Consider the following 15,323-nt stretch of genomic DNA (forward strand, 5'->3'; position numbering starts at 1 on the left):
AGAAGTTCTGTCTAACCTATGTGCTGTGCTATCTCCCATTTGCTTGATAGCTTCCAGAAATTTTGTGTATTTGGCCTATTGATGGAACAATTCCATGTTTTTCATTATAGGTACAGATATTTTCTAGTTTTAAATTTTCTTTGTCATATCATATAGCTTTTTTGAGTATTTTGAGAGTATCTGTGGTATTAGTCTTTTTATCTTGAAACTATAGCCCACAACATTTAAAAAAAATATTTTATTTATTTATTTATTTGGGAAAGAGAGAGCAGAAGGAGGAGCAGGGGAAGAGGGAGAAGCAGACTCACCACTGAGCAGGGAGTCCAATGTGGGGCCCAATGCAGGGCTCAATCTTGGGACCCTAGGATCATGACCTGAGTTGAAGGCAGATGCTGAGCCACCTGAGCCACCCAGAAGCCCTATAGCCCACAACATTTTTTTCCATATTATCAACTATTTACATCAAATTCATCTTAAGTTAAAGTTCTCAGTGGAATGACTGAGACAAAGGAAGACATTTTTTTAAAGTAGGATTCGTGCCTAACATGGGCCTTGAACTCACAATCCTGAGATCAAGACATGAGACCAAGACACTGACACTCTACCAACTTAGCCACCCAAGGAATAGACATTTTTGAGGGACTTCATACATGCGTTGTAAAAGTAAAATAAAATTCTAGTCAATTTTACCAAGACAGTCTCATCCAGTGGTACATAAGAATGCCAGCTGTTCCAAGAAGTGTAGTTTTTAATTGGTGTCTTTGAAAGACCTGAAGTTTCTAAGATGTCTAATGGTAGAATTTGAGGCCCAGGGACATATGTGCAGAGGAGGTATTTTTGGGAACAGTCCCTTCCCTGTACCTCCCAAATCCCTTACAGACCCCCTTTCTCATTGGGCGGCCCCTCCTGCGCATGTTGGGGGCAGGGCCTGTGCTGGGGGCACCTCTGCCAGGACCCTGCTGATCTATGTTCTCGCCTGACACTCAGCAGCTGTCGCGGAGGCGTGGGCTGCAGGCGCTGTTCCCCATGGGCCGTGTGCAGGCTGCAGGCCGGGATCCTTTCCCGCCTAATCCGAGGGGCACTGGCAGTGGGGAGGGAGACAGCTGGGTGTAACTGATCTGCAAAGGAATGGAGTGGTGCAGGCCTCCCAGTGCTGGGCTGGGCTGTCTGTAGGCTGCCCTCTCCAGCTGCCTCATTTTAACCCTTCCCTCTCTTACTTCTGTCTCCCCTCTCCATCCTGGGACTCCATCCCTGGAACATTCCCAGACCCCTAGGAACATCCCTGGCTGGTTCTGAACACCTTGCAGAGGACCCAGCCTTCTAATAGCTACTGTTTGGGAGGCTAGGGCAGGAGCAAGAGGTACCTGTCTTAGATGGAGACAGAACTCTTGGAAGGCCCAGCAGATGACTCAGGCAGGGAAGGCTGTGAGGTTCGAGCAAGGAGATACTGCATGGGTTGGAAGTCGGAGGAAACTCCCTGGAGGATGGAATGGAAGGAGCACTGGGTTTGGAGTCTGGTGTTGGCTCTGCTCACTTTGCAGTGAGACCTTGGGTAGGTCACTGTCTCTCTCTAGGGTCAGTTTCTGTTCCTGGAGATGTGGAGTTTGAAGGAGTTGACCTTAAAGGTTCTGTCCATAGTAGCAACAATAGCTCCGTTCATTAAATTCCTATGATAAGTCATGGGCTTTACCTGTAAACATTCTCACCATCACTTTGCCAGATTCTCATTTCCATTTTAGTGATGAAACCGAGATTTGGAGAGGATAAATCACGTAACTGTTCAGAGAAAGAGCCAGACCCCATCATCTGGGCTCTTCCCCCAAGCACGCTGCTTGCTCAGCTCCAACCATATATAACCAGTGCCTGAGCTCAGTGCCTGAGCTCAGGGAGAACTGGGACAGGAAACACAGCTGTCTGGGCACAGCACACTCAAAGGCTCGGTCGTGAGCCCGAGAGCTCCTGCAGAAATGGTAGGCAGGGGGTCTGTCAGGCCCTGTGCTCCAGCTTTTCTCCTGCTCCGTGGCCTGCTCCGGCTGGGATCGCCTGGCTCAGCCAGGCAGCTTCCCACAGGGCGGCAGACTCTGCAGTTGTCCAGCTCGTTCCCATCCATGATCTCACTTGACGCTCATGCCAGCCCTAGCATGTAGAACCTGTCGCCCCTCCTCACAAAGGGGGACTGAGGCTTGACGTTTGCCAACATCCTATAATTGGGAACTGGCCAAAGAGAGACTAGAATATTCTTTCCACTATCCTATCTGGCTTCTGGGAGGAAGGGGCCTGAATGGTAGCTGTTAGCCACCCAGCATTCTGCTTCTTGCTTTTCCCTTTGAGAAGGAAAGTCTGGGTGTGGACTCTGGAATGGGACAAGTACGGGCTCATGTCCTGAGTTCCCCCACTCTCCAGCTGTGCAGTTGCTTAACCTCTCTGAGCCTTAGTGTTCTTCTCTGTTGTAATGAAACATGGGTGAAGAATGAATGAAGGTGAAAGCAAGGCCTGTGTCCCCCTTCCCTAAGCAAAACATTGAGCCTCACTGGCATGTGACACCCCAGGCAAGCAGAACCAAGGGTCGGGGGGCGCCGTGACCAAAAAGAAGGAGGCTGTGGGCGGGGGTTTTACAGCTCAAGGTTGGTCTGAAGACTAGGCAGGAGCTGCCCAGAGAGAGGAAGGAAAAGGGCATCCCAGATGAGGCAAGAACCCCAGGCAAAAACGCAGACGTGGGAATGGACGTGGTGTGTGTGTTGGGGGTGGGTGGGCAGGGACACACTATCTTTTGCTGGCTAGAGAGGACCCTGTCCCAGAGGGAGGTCAGTCTTCATGGCAAGTGGGGGCTGAGTAGCAAGCCTCCAGAACGGCTCAACTCTGAAGAATGAGTTCTCCAAGCGTGCAGGGGCTTCACCCACCATCTTGCCCACCTTTCTCCTCCCCTTCCCTCCGCCCTGGGCTGCCAGGACCTCTGGGCAAAGGGCCGGCTGGGTATGCAGTTCCAGCTTGGGAGAGACAGCTGTGCAGGCCTCCTGCTTGCTGCAAGGGATTAACTGGCACTGCCGCAGTATGTTGGGGGGCACCTGGCTCCCTGGATCTGCCCACCACTATCCTCTTTAACTTCTTGCTGCCCAGCTCCTTACTTGTATGTTTAAAGGTATGTTCATACTCAGTTTCCAGTGGCCTATGTTAGACACCGGGGACCCAGGATGAATAAAGACGGAAAGCAGGGTGCACCCAACCAGAGGGTCCTTACCTGTCACTGCTCTTCCTCATGCCAGCCAAGGGCCCTCGGAGACCCTGATCTCTCCCCCAGCGAAACCCTTCTCTCTCCCCTGGCTCCTCCCAGCATATATGGCCAAGTCACTGCCTTCCTCAAACCTTCAAACAAATAAATCTTCCCTTGACCTCATGCCCTGTCTCTCTTCGGTCCTACTCAGCCAAACTCCTAAGCTTTGTCCCCACTATCTCCACCTCCTCGCTGAGAAGACGTATTCCAGACCCAGGTCCCTTCTTCCCGGGCACACAGCTGGACTACAACTCGAAGCCTCCCCTGCAGTTAATTGTGGCCACATGCACAGGTTCTGGCTGCTGAGATGTGAGCGAAAGAGAGCAAGCCACTTGCTTTCCTATTTCCCCAGCCTCCAGTGCGAGCTAGTTTGATGCAGGTGAGCCTGTGCTGAAGGTGGTGGTCCCTCAAGACAGAGGAGCCAGGGTCTCTGAATCATTTTGGATGGAAGGTTCCTGATACTCAGAAACGCCTGTGTTTGTTTTTGTTTTTGTTTTCTTTATAAGAGGGAGACATAAACCTCTATCATGTTTGAGCCACAGAAAAGGTCTGACTTGCTGTTCATTAAAAGAAATGAGGAACTTCGTCCCCCTTCTCCTCCACCTCCTCAGGTGGGACAGTCCAGGACAGCCGGGAAGAGGGGATCTTGAGCTCAGAAAAGAGGGTTGGAAATGGGGAAAGCTTTGCTTCAGGGAGGGCGATTTCCTGGCGCAGGATGTGACCAATGTTCTTATACAAGTAGCATCCGACCTTTAGCTTGAAATCGTTCCTGTTTGATCCAGGGTTGTGATTGCCATCTGCCTTCCCCAAATCACCAGGAGCCATGTGAGGCTCCAAGTCCATGGGGTCAGAGCCTTGGGGAGATATAAAAGGCAGGGCCACAGCAGGGCGAAGGGGCTGGGAGAAGAGGCTGGGCTGGGCAGGTGCTGACCCAGTGTTGGGAGTGGCGAGGAAAGGGTTAAAGGGTCTGTGAGCAGGATTGGCTCTCCACTCCATGAGGGCGGTAAAATCAGCATGTCGCCTCCAATTTGCTCCGGCCTGACCTTGAACGTGAATCATTCCATCACAATGTCCTTATTGATTTCCACAGGAAGAAGATTAAGCCCAGAAAATCAGGGCGGGAACTTGAGCCTGAAGCAGGGAAAATGGGATGGTTCTGGGGCTCAAAACCCCTCATGTTTGCAAAGACGTCACAGGGGGCCGCAAGCTGTGCAGCCGCCCAGCTCAGCTACCAGGTCTAGGAGGGGCTGGGTCCTGGGTTTCTGTTTCCTTACCTGGCCAGTGTGTGGCCTGGGGGCTTTCCTCAAGCTGTAAATTACAGGAAGAGAATGGGGATGGGAATATGCCATAGATACTCCTTGAGCCTTGAGTCTGTCCTGGGGTGATCATTTCATCCTTCTGTACGCAGTGACAGTCTTTGGGACCCTCAGAACCAAAAAGGATGTTCTGGGACCAATGTTGCCATTGAACCAGCTGGCCCAAACAGCCAGGAAGGGCCCTCCTCAGTCCTGAAAACCCTTCAAGGGAATGAGCCTGTTGTGTGTGTGTGTGTGTGTGTGTGTGTGTGTGTATGCACGCATACATATGTTTTTCCCCCGCATAGATGCATAAAGGTGGGTCGTTCTGTGGGAACTGACACATAATTTTCTTTCTTTGTTTAAGGTATCCTGGAGAGCCTGCTGCGTCAGTATAAGAAACAGCTCTATAATCTTCATGGTGTGTCTGTACTGGGCAATCTAATCATTCCCTATCGGAAGGCATGTCAAGTTGTTACTACTTATAAAAAAAATTAAGATAATGCTATAATAAACAATTGGCACTTGCCTCCTTGTATGAATTACTTCTTTAGATGCTGTATTAGTTTTCTACAGCTGCGGTAACAATTACCACCCACTTAATGGCTTAAAGTAACACCAACGTATTCTCTTAGAGTTTCAGAGGTCAGAAGTCTTAAATCGGTTTCGCTGGGTTAAAATCAAGGCGTGGGCAGTCTTGCGTTCTTTCTGGAGGCTCCAGGGGAGAATCCATTCCTTGCCCCTCCCAGCTTCTAGAAGTCACCCACATTCTCTGGCCAGTGGCCCCTTCCTCCAACCTCAAAGTGCATCATTTCAACCTCAGCATCTCTCATTCCATGTCCTCTGACTCAGACTCTCCTGCCTCCCTCTTAAAAGGACTCTTGGGATTATACTGGGCCCACATGGATGAGCCAGGATTACCTCCCCACCTCAAGAGTCTTATTCACACCTGCAGAGTCCTTTTTACTATGTCAAGTCACATATTCCAAGGCTTCTGGCATGAATACATGGAAGACCATCCTTCAGCTTATTACAGCTGTCTAGAAATTCGAGAGTTTCATCAAAGGGTATAAGTATTTTTGATGTGAATCACCATCTCCAAACTGTTTTAATGAACACTGACATCAGCATTGGGCAATTGGGCAACATTGATCAAGGTTTAAGTTCCTCCTTGTCTCCTGTCTTCTCCAGAGCACAGAGCACAGAGCACAGTATCATGCTGGGCAATGATTTGCTTCTTACTAATCTTTCACTGGAGTGTCTGAGTGTAAAGGAGTTGGTTTCTCAGGAGGAAGCTGAGGGAACAGGACTGGGATGTTTGGCCAGAGGGCTGGGGTGGGAGGCTGGCTTCCAGGAGGAACAGGCAGGAGGGGATGCCTGGCTGGAAGGGCAGGTGAGGAGGGAAGAAAAGGCAGGAATACTGTGATTCCAGTGATGGCTGTGATCACTGGAAGCCAGGCCCCATGGTGGGGCTGGGGCAGGTGCTGGGGAGCTGCCTCCAGCTAGAGCCCAAGAGGGCCAAGTCAGCAAAGCTGCATCGTCAGTGACAGGTAGATGAACAGTCATCTGAAAGTCCGAGGTTGCCTTTCCAAACCGAGGCCCCCACTGGGACGCTAGCTCCCCAGCTCCCCATGTCCTCATCCTTCCTCCCACCCCTTCCCTTGGGAGCCAATCTCCTGTTAGCTCAGTTCCAACAAGCTGGGGGCAGGCGCTGGGGGTCGTGAGGAAGTATGGGGACAGATGGGGCAGGAGAAGTTGGAGTGACCTTCAGGGCCATGAAACAGGGTCTTCTCTTCACAGCTGAAATTCCTTCAGAGTCAAAGCAGACCGGACACCCTCAGAGACGCTCAGAGGCCTGGTGTCTTTCTGTGGTTTATTAGATACAGAACCAGAATATAGATCCGAGAAAAAGAAGCTGCAGGAACATCTGGGGTCCAACCTGGCACAGGCTACTAACCCCAACCCTAGGGCATCCCCACGGCCCCAGGCATATTAGGGTAGTGCTGGGGCATGAACAACCTCGTGTCCATGCCCTTTGCACCAGTGGAACAAAGGGGCATGTGGAGGTGACTTGTAGAGTGGGGTGTGAAAGGGACCTTAGCCCTGGCTTTAAGAAGGACACTCTGGTTCAGAGACAAGGCTCTGACAAAACGCTGGAAGACCAGTTGTATGTGTGGAGCACCTGCATTTCCCACTGACAGATGCTCTCCTGCTAAACAGTCCCACGAAGCAGAGAGCTAGGAATTGGCTGAGCCACAAAACTCACCTCAGGCCCCTCCAGAGACCATTTCTGCTATGTCCTTGGAGAAGAGGCATATGGCAAAGCCAGGCACGCCCTTCCAGGCTGAAGGTACCCTGAAACAGCCAATGGCCCTTGGGGGCTCCTGCCACCACCTCACAAGAACCAGCTCTACCTGCCAGGGAGGCTGGGAGGGGGGGCCACATAGGGAGCAGGCATGGGTCTGTTCTTCTAAATCCTTTCCTGAACCACAGGGTGACGACAGAATGCCAGGGCATCCCTCTTGGGTCTACAGGGGACTCGAAGGTCACTGAGTCCATTCCCCTGTCTCTGGGCCTGACCTTGCAGACCTTGGTGGGAGGACCTGGGAACCCACCCCCTTCGCTTCTGGGAAATTCCCCTGTGCAGCACCATGCAGGCCTGTGTATTGCAGTTAAAGCCTCCTTGTCCTTTTACTATGTCTGTGGTTCTCCCAGGGTAGAAAGGGTCCACCACATCCCGGCCCTGCACATGGTCTTGAGTCTAGCTTGGGGCCTGGTTTCCCAGGAAATCTCTCCCCCTCTGCCTCCCTGCAGCCAGAGTCAGGGTTCAGGCCCATTCTGGACCTCGGCCAAGGACAGAGTTGAGTTCCCTGAGCCCTCAGGTATAGATAGTGCTTTTCGGTGTATGCAGGAGAGGGAGGCCAGAGAAGAAGCCAGGATGGGCAGGTGTGGCCCTTTCTAGTCAGTCTACCCGTCATTCCGTTCTCAGCGCCTACCCGCTCTCCACACCTGTAGCACCCAGGCCCACCCCCGCCCACGGCACCCTGGGCCCACTGGAAGCAGAAGGTGGGGGTGGCAGAGGTGGTCCAGCCAGTCCCGGCCCCCAGGCCTCAGGACCACTGGCAGGCACAGTCAGTGGGCTCCTGCAGGGTGTAGGGCACCCAGGTGGCGTTGGTGGCACAGAAGAGCTGCACGGAGCGCCGCTGCAGGCCCACCTCCCTGCAGCACTTGCAGAAGCGGGCGTAGGTGTTGATGTTGTAGTTGTAGATGCTGGCAGAGGGACACCTCCCGTCGCAGGACACTAGGTTCACCTAGAGGTGGGCGGGCTGGTGAGGCTGACGGTGCAGCCCACCCCCCGAAGCCCCCTTTCCCACCGCCAGGGGGCGCCACTCACAGGGGTGTTGCTCCTGCATTCGTTCTTTCGGATGGTCATACGGATTGTGACCTTCTTGCAGGAGCGCCCGTCCTCTTTACCTGGGGGGACAGGGAGGGGGCAGCTGTGGCTGTGGGACAGCAGGATGGGCCGGACTGGGGCAGTTAGTGTCATGCTTGAGGGTCTCTCTACTGGCGTTAGTGCCCATGCATTAGAGCCCCTCCCCAGCAAAGAGAAAGCCTTTCACTCAGTGCCCTGGAGAGACAGGCAGGTAGTGAAGGCAGGGGAGACAGGGAATGAGGTCTGGATGGCCTGTGGCGGGCGGTGCTCTGGGCTAGGGAAGAGGAGGATTTGGAGACGAGGCAGGTTGCCTCCCCACCCCAGCCCCAGTGCCTGTCTCTAACCCCTGTTGGTGACCCTGGCCCTGTCCCCACCCCTCTCTCAGCTTCAGCGTTCCGACTCTGAGAGGGCTTCGAGGATAAAGAATCGGCAATTTCCTGAATGTATGGAAACCCACTACCCTGTGCCAGAAGCTGGCACACAGCGGGCTCACTGGGTTTCCGTATCCATCGGACGGGGTCAGGGGTTTGCGCACCCCACACAGTCGTCACAGGCATGGAAGGTGACTGGCAGCAGCTTCCTCTGCCTGGGCCGCACCTCCCACAGATAGGCCATCTTAGGGCCACTCAGCCCCTCACAGACGCAAATATCTCCTCCCCAGGCCTTTCCTGCGCCCAGGCCTGAAACTACAACCCTCTCCCTCCATCTTCTGCTCCCTCCCCGACCCCTCCCTTGCCTTATTCCTAGCCTGAGCACCGTCACCATCTCACCAGAGACACGAGGGTAGTTACGCTGGGGAAATGGAAGCTTCAGACCTTCTTTAGAACTGCCCCTCCCTCAACTTGCTGTGAGCTCTTTTCCATTCTAAATAAATACTCAATTTCACACCCTGATATGGGACTTGTAAGTTTGTATTCTTCTTCTTAACGAGGCCTCCCCAAATTGTGTAAGTCTCAATCCCCCTAAAACCAGAGGTATCCGTCTTATTATATATTTTACTCATTATTCTGTCTCTCCCACTAACACGTCAGCTGTGTCCACAGTGCCTAAAACAGGGCCTGGCGTATTCATGCTCAGTAAATATTTGCCTGATGCATGGATTCCCTCTGTCACCCCAGGGAGCCTGCCAGAAATGGGGTGGAATTCTGGCCTCTGGGCCTCACCACAGTGGGTTTCCCACCATACCAGCTGGAGGACTCCTGGCCAGAGCTAAGTTCACTTTTTCCTCCCCCTCTGCTTATAGCAGGCAAGAGGCCCAAGGGCTGTCCTGGCCATGGCCCTTGGAGTCCTGGACCGAGACCAGCTGAGTGACCAGCGGGAGCAAAGCAGTGGCAGCACTGGGCGCTGATGGGCTCCAGGAGAGTGGGCATCGCTGAAGCATTCCCATGCAAGCCCAGGGGGTGAGGCTCGCTATCCAGCATGCACTGTTGGCTGAAAGGCCTTTGCCAGAGGCGGGGAGCAGGGGCCCGTGCCCTTCCCTCCCCCACCCCCAGAGCTGGGGCCATCTAGCAGAAGGGACATTGTTGGGAACAGCAACATGGCTGCATGCCTGCAGTCCTTCCAAGAGGAGTACCTGGGTGGCAGTGGACACTAACCCGTGAAGGAGAGGCGGGGCTAACGGGGACCATAGGAAACAGGGTCCCCGGGGAACCTGGGGAGAGGGACATGGGTCGCAGGTCACATGGGAGCACATGGAATATTCAGTGAACGTGAGTTGCGGGTGAGAGATCAGCCAATGAGGCACTGAGCCCAGCTTTCCTGCTGTCTGTGAAGTGGACACAGGATCCCAAATTCTGTCCTCCAAAGGCTAGTCTGAGGACTGTAGGGGGAGGGGAGGCACGTAGGCAAAGGTCTTACAGTTGACTGGAACGTGCCTGCATATGTGGCTGGGGCTGTGGGTTCCAGGGGTGAGATGTGAGGACAGATGCCCAGAATTCTCACTCAGACTGAGTCGGGGACCCCACGGGCCTGAATCCCACCCAGGGGGCACCTCTAAGACTGGGCTCCCGGCCACAGGAAGAATTCACCTGGGGGGCTTCTGGCTGGTGGTTGTGGCAGGTACAGGAGGAGGGAGAACAGGTGGGGAATTACTGACCTCGTGGACGTCCCCGTCTCCATCAAGAAGCAGAGGACTTTTGCTGGGATAGGGACATGAGAATGGTGTCTGCCCATTTGCATATCTCTGCCAGTGCCATGAGCCCCACGGGAGGGGTGTTATTCCTTCATTTAATCACCTCTGATGAACCCCCACTGGGGTTCCAGTCCAGGAACCTGGCCCTCTGAACCCTGGCAAGATACCCTGTCCCCCGACCCAAAAGGTGTCCCCCTTCACCCCTGGGCCTCAGCCGTGCTCACTCACATGTCCTGCAGCATCCTTCTAAGGAAGGTACCACTGAGCCCCCAACCTAGAGGGAGAGGAGAGGAGGTGAGTGGGATAGCTTGTCCCAGACCTGGAGCCAAGATCCCAGAAAGAGGCAGTGAGAGTGACTCCTTTTCTCCCATGATGCTCCAGGAGAGGAGCACCAGATCTTTCCGTCCATCAGGCCCAGGCCAGTGAGAGAAGGGGCCCCTGGGCTGGCCATGGGAGAGCCACAGAGGCTAACCTGACTGGCTGGGACAGTGGCACTAAGGTGGCCTGTGGCCCCAGTAAGACTGCAGGAAGGATAAGAGGGTGTGGGCCCCCTATCCTTCCAAGGGGCAGCTTCCCTCATGCCCTACCCTGTTCTCTCATTAGTGCTTCCTGCACAGAGGGTCAGGGAGGGGAGGGGTGCAGGGGCTGACCCATTTGGGCCAGTGACCTGGGCTCTATCTCAGCCCTGGATAAGTCACCCCTTTCCTCTGGGCTTAGTTTTCCCACCTTGAAAATGGGGGCACAGCCCTCCTCCTTGCTTAGGAAAGCAGCCAAACGATGTGAGAGAGCTTTGTGAATTAGGGAGTATATGCATGTGATTTTATGAGCGTGTACATGTGTATACATGTGTGATTTTGTATTGAGAGGGTGAGTATGACTGGGAGGGTGTGTATTTGTTTTCTAGGTAAGATCAGAAATCTTTCAATGTCTGATATCAATCTTGGGAACTTCAATAATGCAACAATAACCCAGCCCTCCAGAAATCCTTTCCCTTGAGGTCTGCCCAGAGTGACAGCTGTCCCTTCTGGCGTTAGTTTGGACAGTGGCAGTGCCATCAAACCATCCTAGGACTGAACTGGGCATCTGCACACTGCGTGTGGCCTGTGTGCCCCATTGTCCATGGCATGTGTTCTGGCAGGCGGAGGGGTTCAGGGCCCCGTGAGGTGTGCGGTGTGTGTGAGGGACTGACTGTCCATGTTGGTGTGTGTGTGAGGATGGATGTTTGTGTACACCTGGGCGCTGCCATGTGATGTCTGGGGATGTTGGCTGTGATGTGGTCAGAGTGGGACCACATGGAGGGATGTGGAGCTGGGATGGCAGGGCGCATACAGACTCCAGTGGACCCCTCCTCCCTCACCTCAGCACACAGGACCCCCCCAGCCCCCACGCCCCCTGCCAGTAAGACGGCCAGTATCCCTGGCTTCAGGCCACGCCATGCAGGGAGGAAGTTGGCACTGACCTTGGCACACTCAGTCTCGTTGAGTGGGGGGCAGCTGATGGGTGAGCGGACGAGCACTGCACCCAGGGGAGTGCTGCTGCAGTGATGGCGGGCACAGTCTGCGATCCAGGACGCCCCAGGCTGGAGGGTACAGAGGTGGCCAGATGGCCCGTGGGAACAGCTAGGGCACAACTCAGAACACAGGTGTGGCCCAGGACCCAGCACTGCCCAGGACACTGTCTGCACCTCTCCCTGAGCCCTGGCCTACTCCTAACCCCCCGCACACCTTCCCCAGGTGGGTAGCTGGGGGGCCGCCTACCAAGAACAGGGAGGTGGTGCCGTTGGGGAAAGTGAAGAGGCAGGACACGTTCCTGCAGGAGCCGCAGCAGGCCGCCAGGTCCCGTGGATGCTCGTACTCCTGGTTCTGCAGGATCGGGCAGGACAAGAGGGGCCTCAGCCCTGTGCCCACCTCCACCCTCCTGCCTTTCCTACTGTCTGAGGTCTCAGAGCCTGAAGCCCAGAGCAGGCCGCCCTCAGAAAGGGAGCTCCCAGCCTCTCATGTCAGGCAGGAAGGTCTTCCCTCCATCCTCCTCAAGCCTCCCTCACAGCAATTCCTAGACCCCGTGGACGAAGAGCACTTCCACCCATTTCAGAGACAGCACTGCTGGTGATTAAGGGTGCTCATTCTGGCTGTGCATAGACCTCAGTTTGAGTCCTAGTCCCTGCGGGAATTTGGACAAATGACTGGACCTCCCTCAGCCTCCGTTTTCTCATTTGACAAATGGGGCTATTTCCACCCCCAACCCTCATTAGCTTTTACAAGAAGCCAGTAACTATCCTAGCTACTGGGCATGCAGAAGTGCTCAACAAAGGGTAGCAGCACAGACACACACAGAGCAGCAAGGAGTGGGCCAGTCATAAGTAGGTGCCTCGATCTGTGTTCTTTCCGTCAGATACCTGCCATGGCCAGACCCGCATTCTTGCTGTTCCCCTCCTGGCCACTCCCAACCCGGCCCGAGCTCAGCATCTTCCATGGGGGTCTCTGAAGGGCCCCTCCCCCCAGCCCTACTCTTCAGACGGTCTAGAAAGCTTGAGGATCCTCTGATTCCTGGAGCACCCAAGGTCACCCAGGCTGGTGCCCTGACCCTGCCCATCCCCCTCCCGCCCACACCTACCGCTTCACAGTGGACATCACACAGCACAGAGGTGGTGTTGATTTGGTAGAAGCTGGTAAGAGGGTCAAGCACGTCAGTGCAGCGCGAGGTGTGGCACACACCGTCTGCCGAGAGCTCCACCACGGTCTGGCCCGGCAGCATCACCCCTAGCTCGCGGCTCAGGCACACGGGGGCCTTCACTGGGTAGGTGTGTGAGATGACCGCAGTCACCGAGAGCCCGGCAGGCACATCCAGCGCCCCCTGGCCAGCCCAGCCTGGCCCTACCCAATGGGCTTCCCTTCCCTGCTCACCACACTCGTATTTGGCGCAGCCGCACACATTCTCCACGCTGTGCAGGAACTCGTCGTCCAGCTGGGACTTCTCCCACTGGGTGGGGGCAGAGGCAGTCAGCACCCCAGGGTGCAGAAGCCCAGGCCCGCCCTCGGGAGCAGTCTGCCACCCGGGCCCTTGTCTTTGTCAGTTGGCTCCGTGCTGTGGGCGGGGAGGGGGCTGGCGGGCCTGGGGTCCTTGGCTCCCAGGGAGCTCAGTCCCTCCCCAGCCAAGGGAAAAATTCCCAGCATGGCTCCCCACTGAGGAACACTCCCCAGTGTCCTCTCCTAGGGGCTAAGGGCTCTCCTTTCGCCCCAAGCACCCACTGGCCACCTCAATGAGGGACCACTGCCTGGCTGTCAGCCAAGAAGCCCACATGGCTTATACCATTTACCCTCCTCATTCACCAGTTGAAGGGAGAAGAGGAGGAATGGGGAGGGGGAGAAAATGGGAGAAAGTGTGTGTTGTGGGACATGGGGTGAGGAGAATATATATAATCAGAAAATGGTGAAAAAACCCCTTTAAACATAACTTCACATTTCTTAAAGTATTTTCCCTTCCCTCAGGGGCTGTGCAGCCTGAAGTTGAAGGGTATGGCCTCTGGAGTCAGATTTCCTGGGTTCTAATCCTGACTGTGACTTACTAGCTTCATGACCTTAACCTTAGTCTCCTTATCTGTATAACTGAGATCATCATGGAATCAAGCTCATTGGGCTGTCATGAGAATTAATCTGACAATATACATAAAAAGGCCTAGGAACGTCCCTGACATATAGTTAGCTCTCAGTAAACATTAGCTGCCATTATGAGTTTCATCACCATCATCGTCATCTTCACCATCCCCCCCACCATCATCACCATCACTATCATCACCATCACTGTCATCTCCACCATCCCCACCACCACCATCATTGCCATCACCATCATCGTTGCCATCCCCCCACCACCACCATCATCACCACCATCATCACCAACATCTTCGCCATCCCCCCCACCATCATCACCATCATTATCATCATCACCAACCCCACCACCACCATCATCACCACCATCATCACCATCATCTTCGCCATCCCCCCCACCATCACCATCATTATCATCATCACCATCACTGTCATCTCCACCATCCCCACCACCACCACCATCATCACCGTCACCATCACCATCACCATCATCTTCACCATCCCCACCACCACCATCATCACTATCACCATCATCGTCATCTTCACCATCCCCATCCCCACCATCCCCACCACCACCGTCATTGCCATCCCCATCAGCATTGTACTTGCTCACCATGATGCTGAAGCATGAGCACGCCCACTTTATAAATGTGGACACTGTACTCAGAAAGCAGAGCTTAGGACAAGGAAGCTGATGAGAAAGCCAAGGCTTTCTGCACTACATTAAAGGAATAGGGTCTCCAGGGGGTGGGACACAGTAGAAAGGAAAGGGGGCGGCAGATCTCAGAGTGGGGAGAAACAGGGTCTCCATACCAGATGGCACCGGGGCACTGGAATTGTGTCGCAGTCACACTCTGAAAAACAGGAGAGGGCCGGGAGCCATCTCACTGGGAGCTGTCCAGGTGGAAGTCACCCTGGGTCCCCATACTGCTCCCTCCCTTGCAGCCCCTGCAGCCTCCGGCCCAGCCTCAGGCCCAGTCAGGGTGGGGGTCGAGGGGAAGAAGCCAAAATCTTAGCCTCCCTTCAGCCTCCCGGGACACGGGGGCTGTGGCTCCCCTGGTAGGCCTGTGGGGAGGCAGGGGTGGGTCCTGGTTCTAAGCTCCACTCCAGAGGCGGGTGAGGTAAACAGGCAGACAGGCCAATCACAGGTTCCCTTTGTCATCTGGGCTTCATCCTGCCCCATCCTCCTGAGAGCCCTTTCTAGAGCAGATGTGGGGCCTCTCCAGAAGTGAACACGGCAGGGGTGGAACTTCTGACCGTCTGTCTTTCCCAAATACGTATTTCGGCAAGTTCGGCTTTACTGGTATAAGTGTCCGGCCTCAGGCAGGTCCTGCTCAGGGAGAGCCTACTCCCCGGGCAGTGCCAGCAAACCCAACAGACACGCAGGCTCTAGCTTCCCGAGAGGAGAGCGCAAGGTCAAAGCACCTGTGAAAACACTCTCCTGGGTCCCTCACTCCTGCAGCAAATAGTTTTTTTTTTTTTTTTAATATATATATATATTTTTTTAATTTTATTTTTTATAAACATATAATATATTTTTATCCCCAGGGGTACAGGTCTGTGAATCGCCAGGTTTACACACTTCACA

The 15,323-nt window shown here is 54.4% G+C and overlaps 1 protein-coding gene across 1 annotated transcript in view; it reads right to left on the reverse strand.

The window, feature by feature from the left end:
- Positions 1–7,676: 7,676 nt before the first annotated feature.
- Positions 7,677–15,323, reverse strand: part of LOC111149941 (otogelin) — a 77,745-nt gene continuing 70,098 nt past the window's right edge. The window contains 8 exon segments of the mRNA XM_022507214.1: positions 7,677–7,877; positions 7,961–8,040; positions 10,359–10,404; positions 11,590–11,709; positions 11,888–11,992; positions 12,744–12,922; positions 13,034–13,109; positions 14,549–14,589. Coding sequence (XP_022362922.1) covers positions 7,677–7,877; positions 7,961–8,040; positions 10,359–10,404; positions 11,590–11,709; positions 11,888–11,992; positions 12,744–12,922; positions 13,034–13,109; positions 14,549–14,589 — 848 coding nt within the window.

Source organism: Enhydra lutris, unplaced genomic scaffold (assembly GCF_002288905.1).
Source record: "Enhydra lutris kenyoni isolate GAN:26980312 unplaced genomic scaffold, ASM228890v2 scaffoldscaffold22, whole genome shotgun sequence".
NCBI classification, from domain to species: domain Eukaryota; kingdom Metazoa; phylum Chordata; class Mammalia; order Carnivora; family Mustelidae; genus Enhydra; species Enhydra lutris.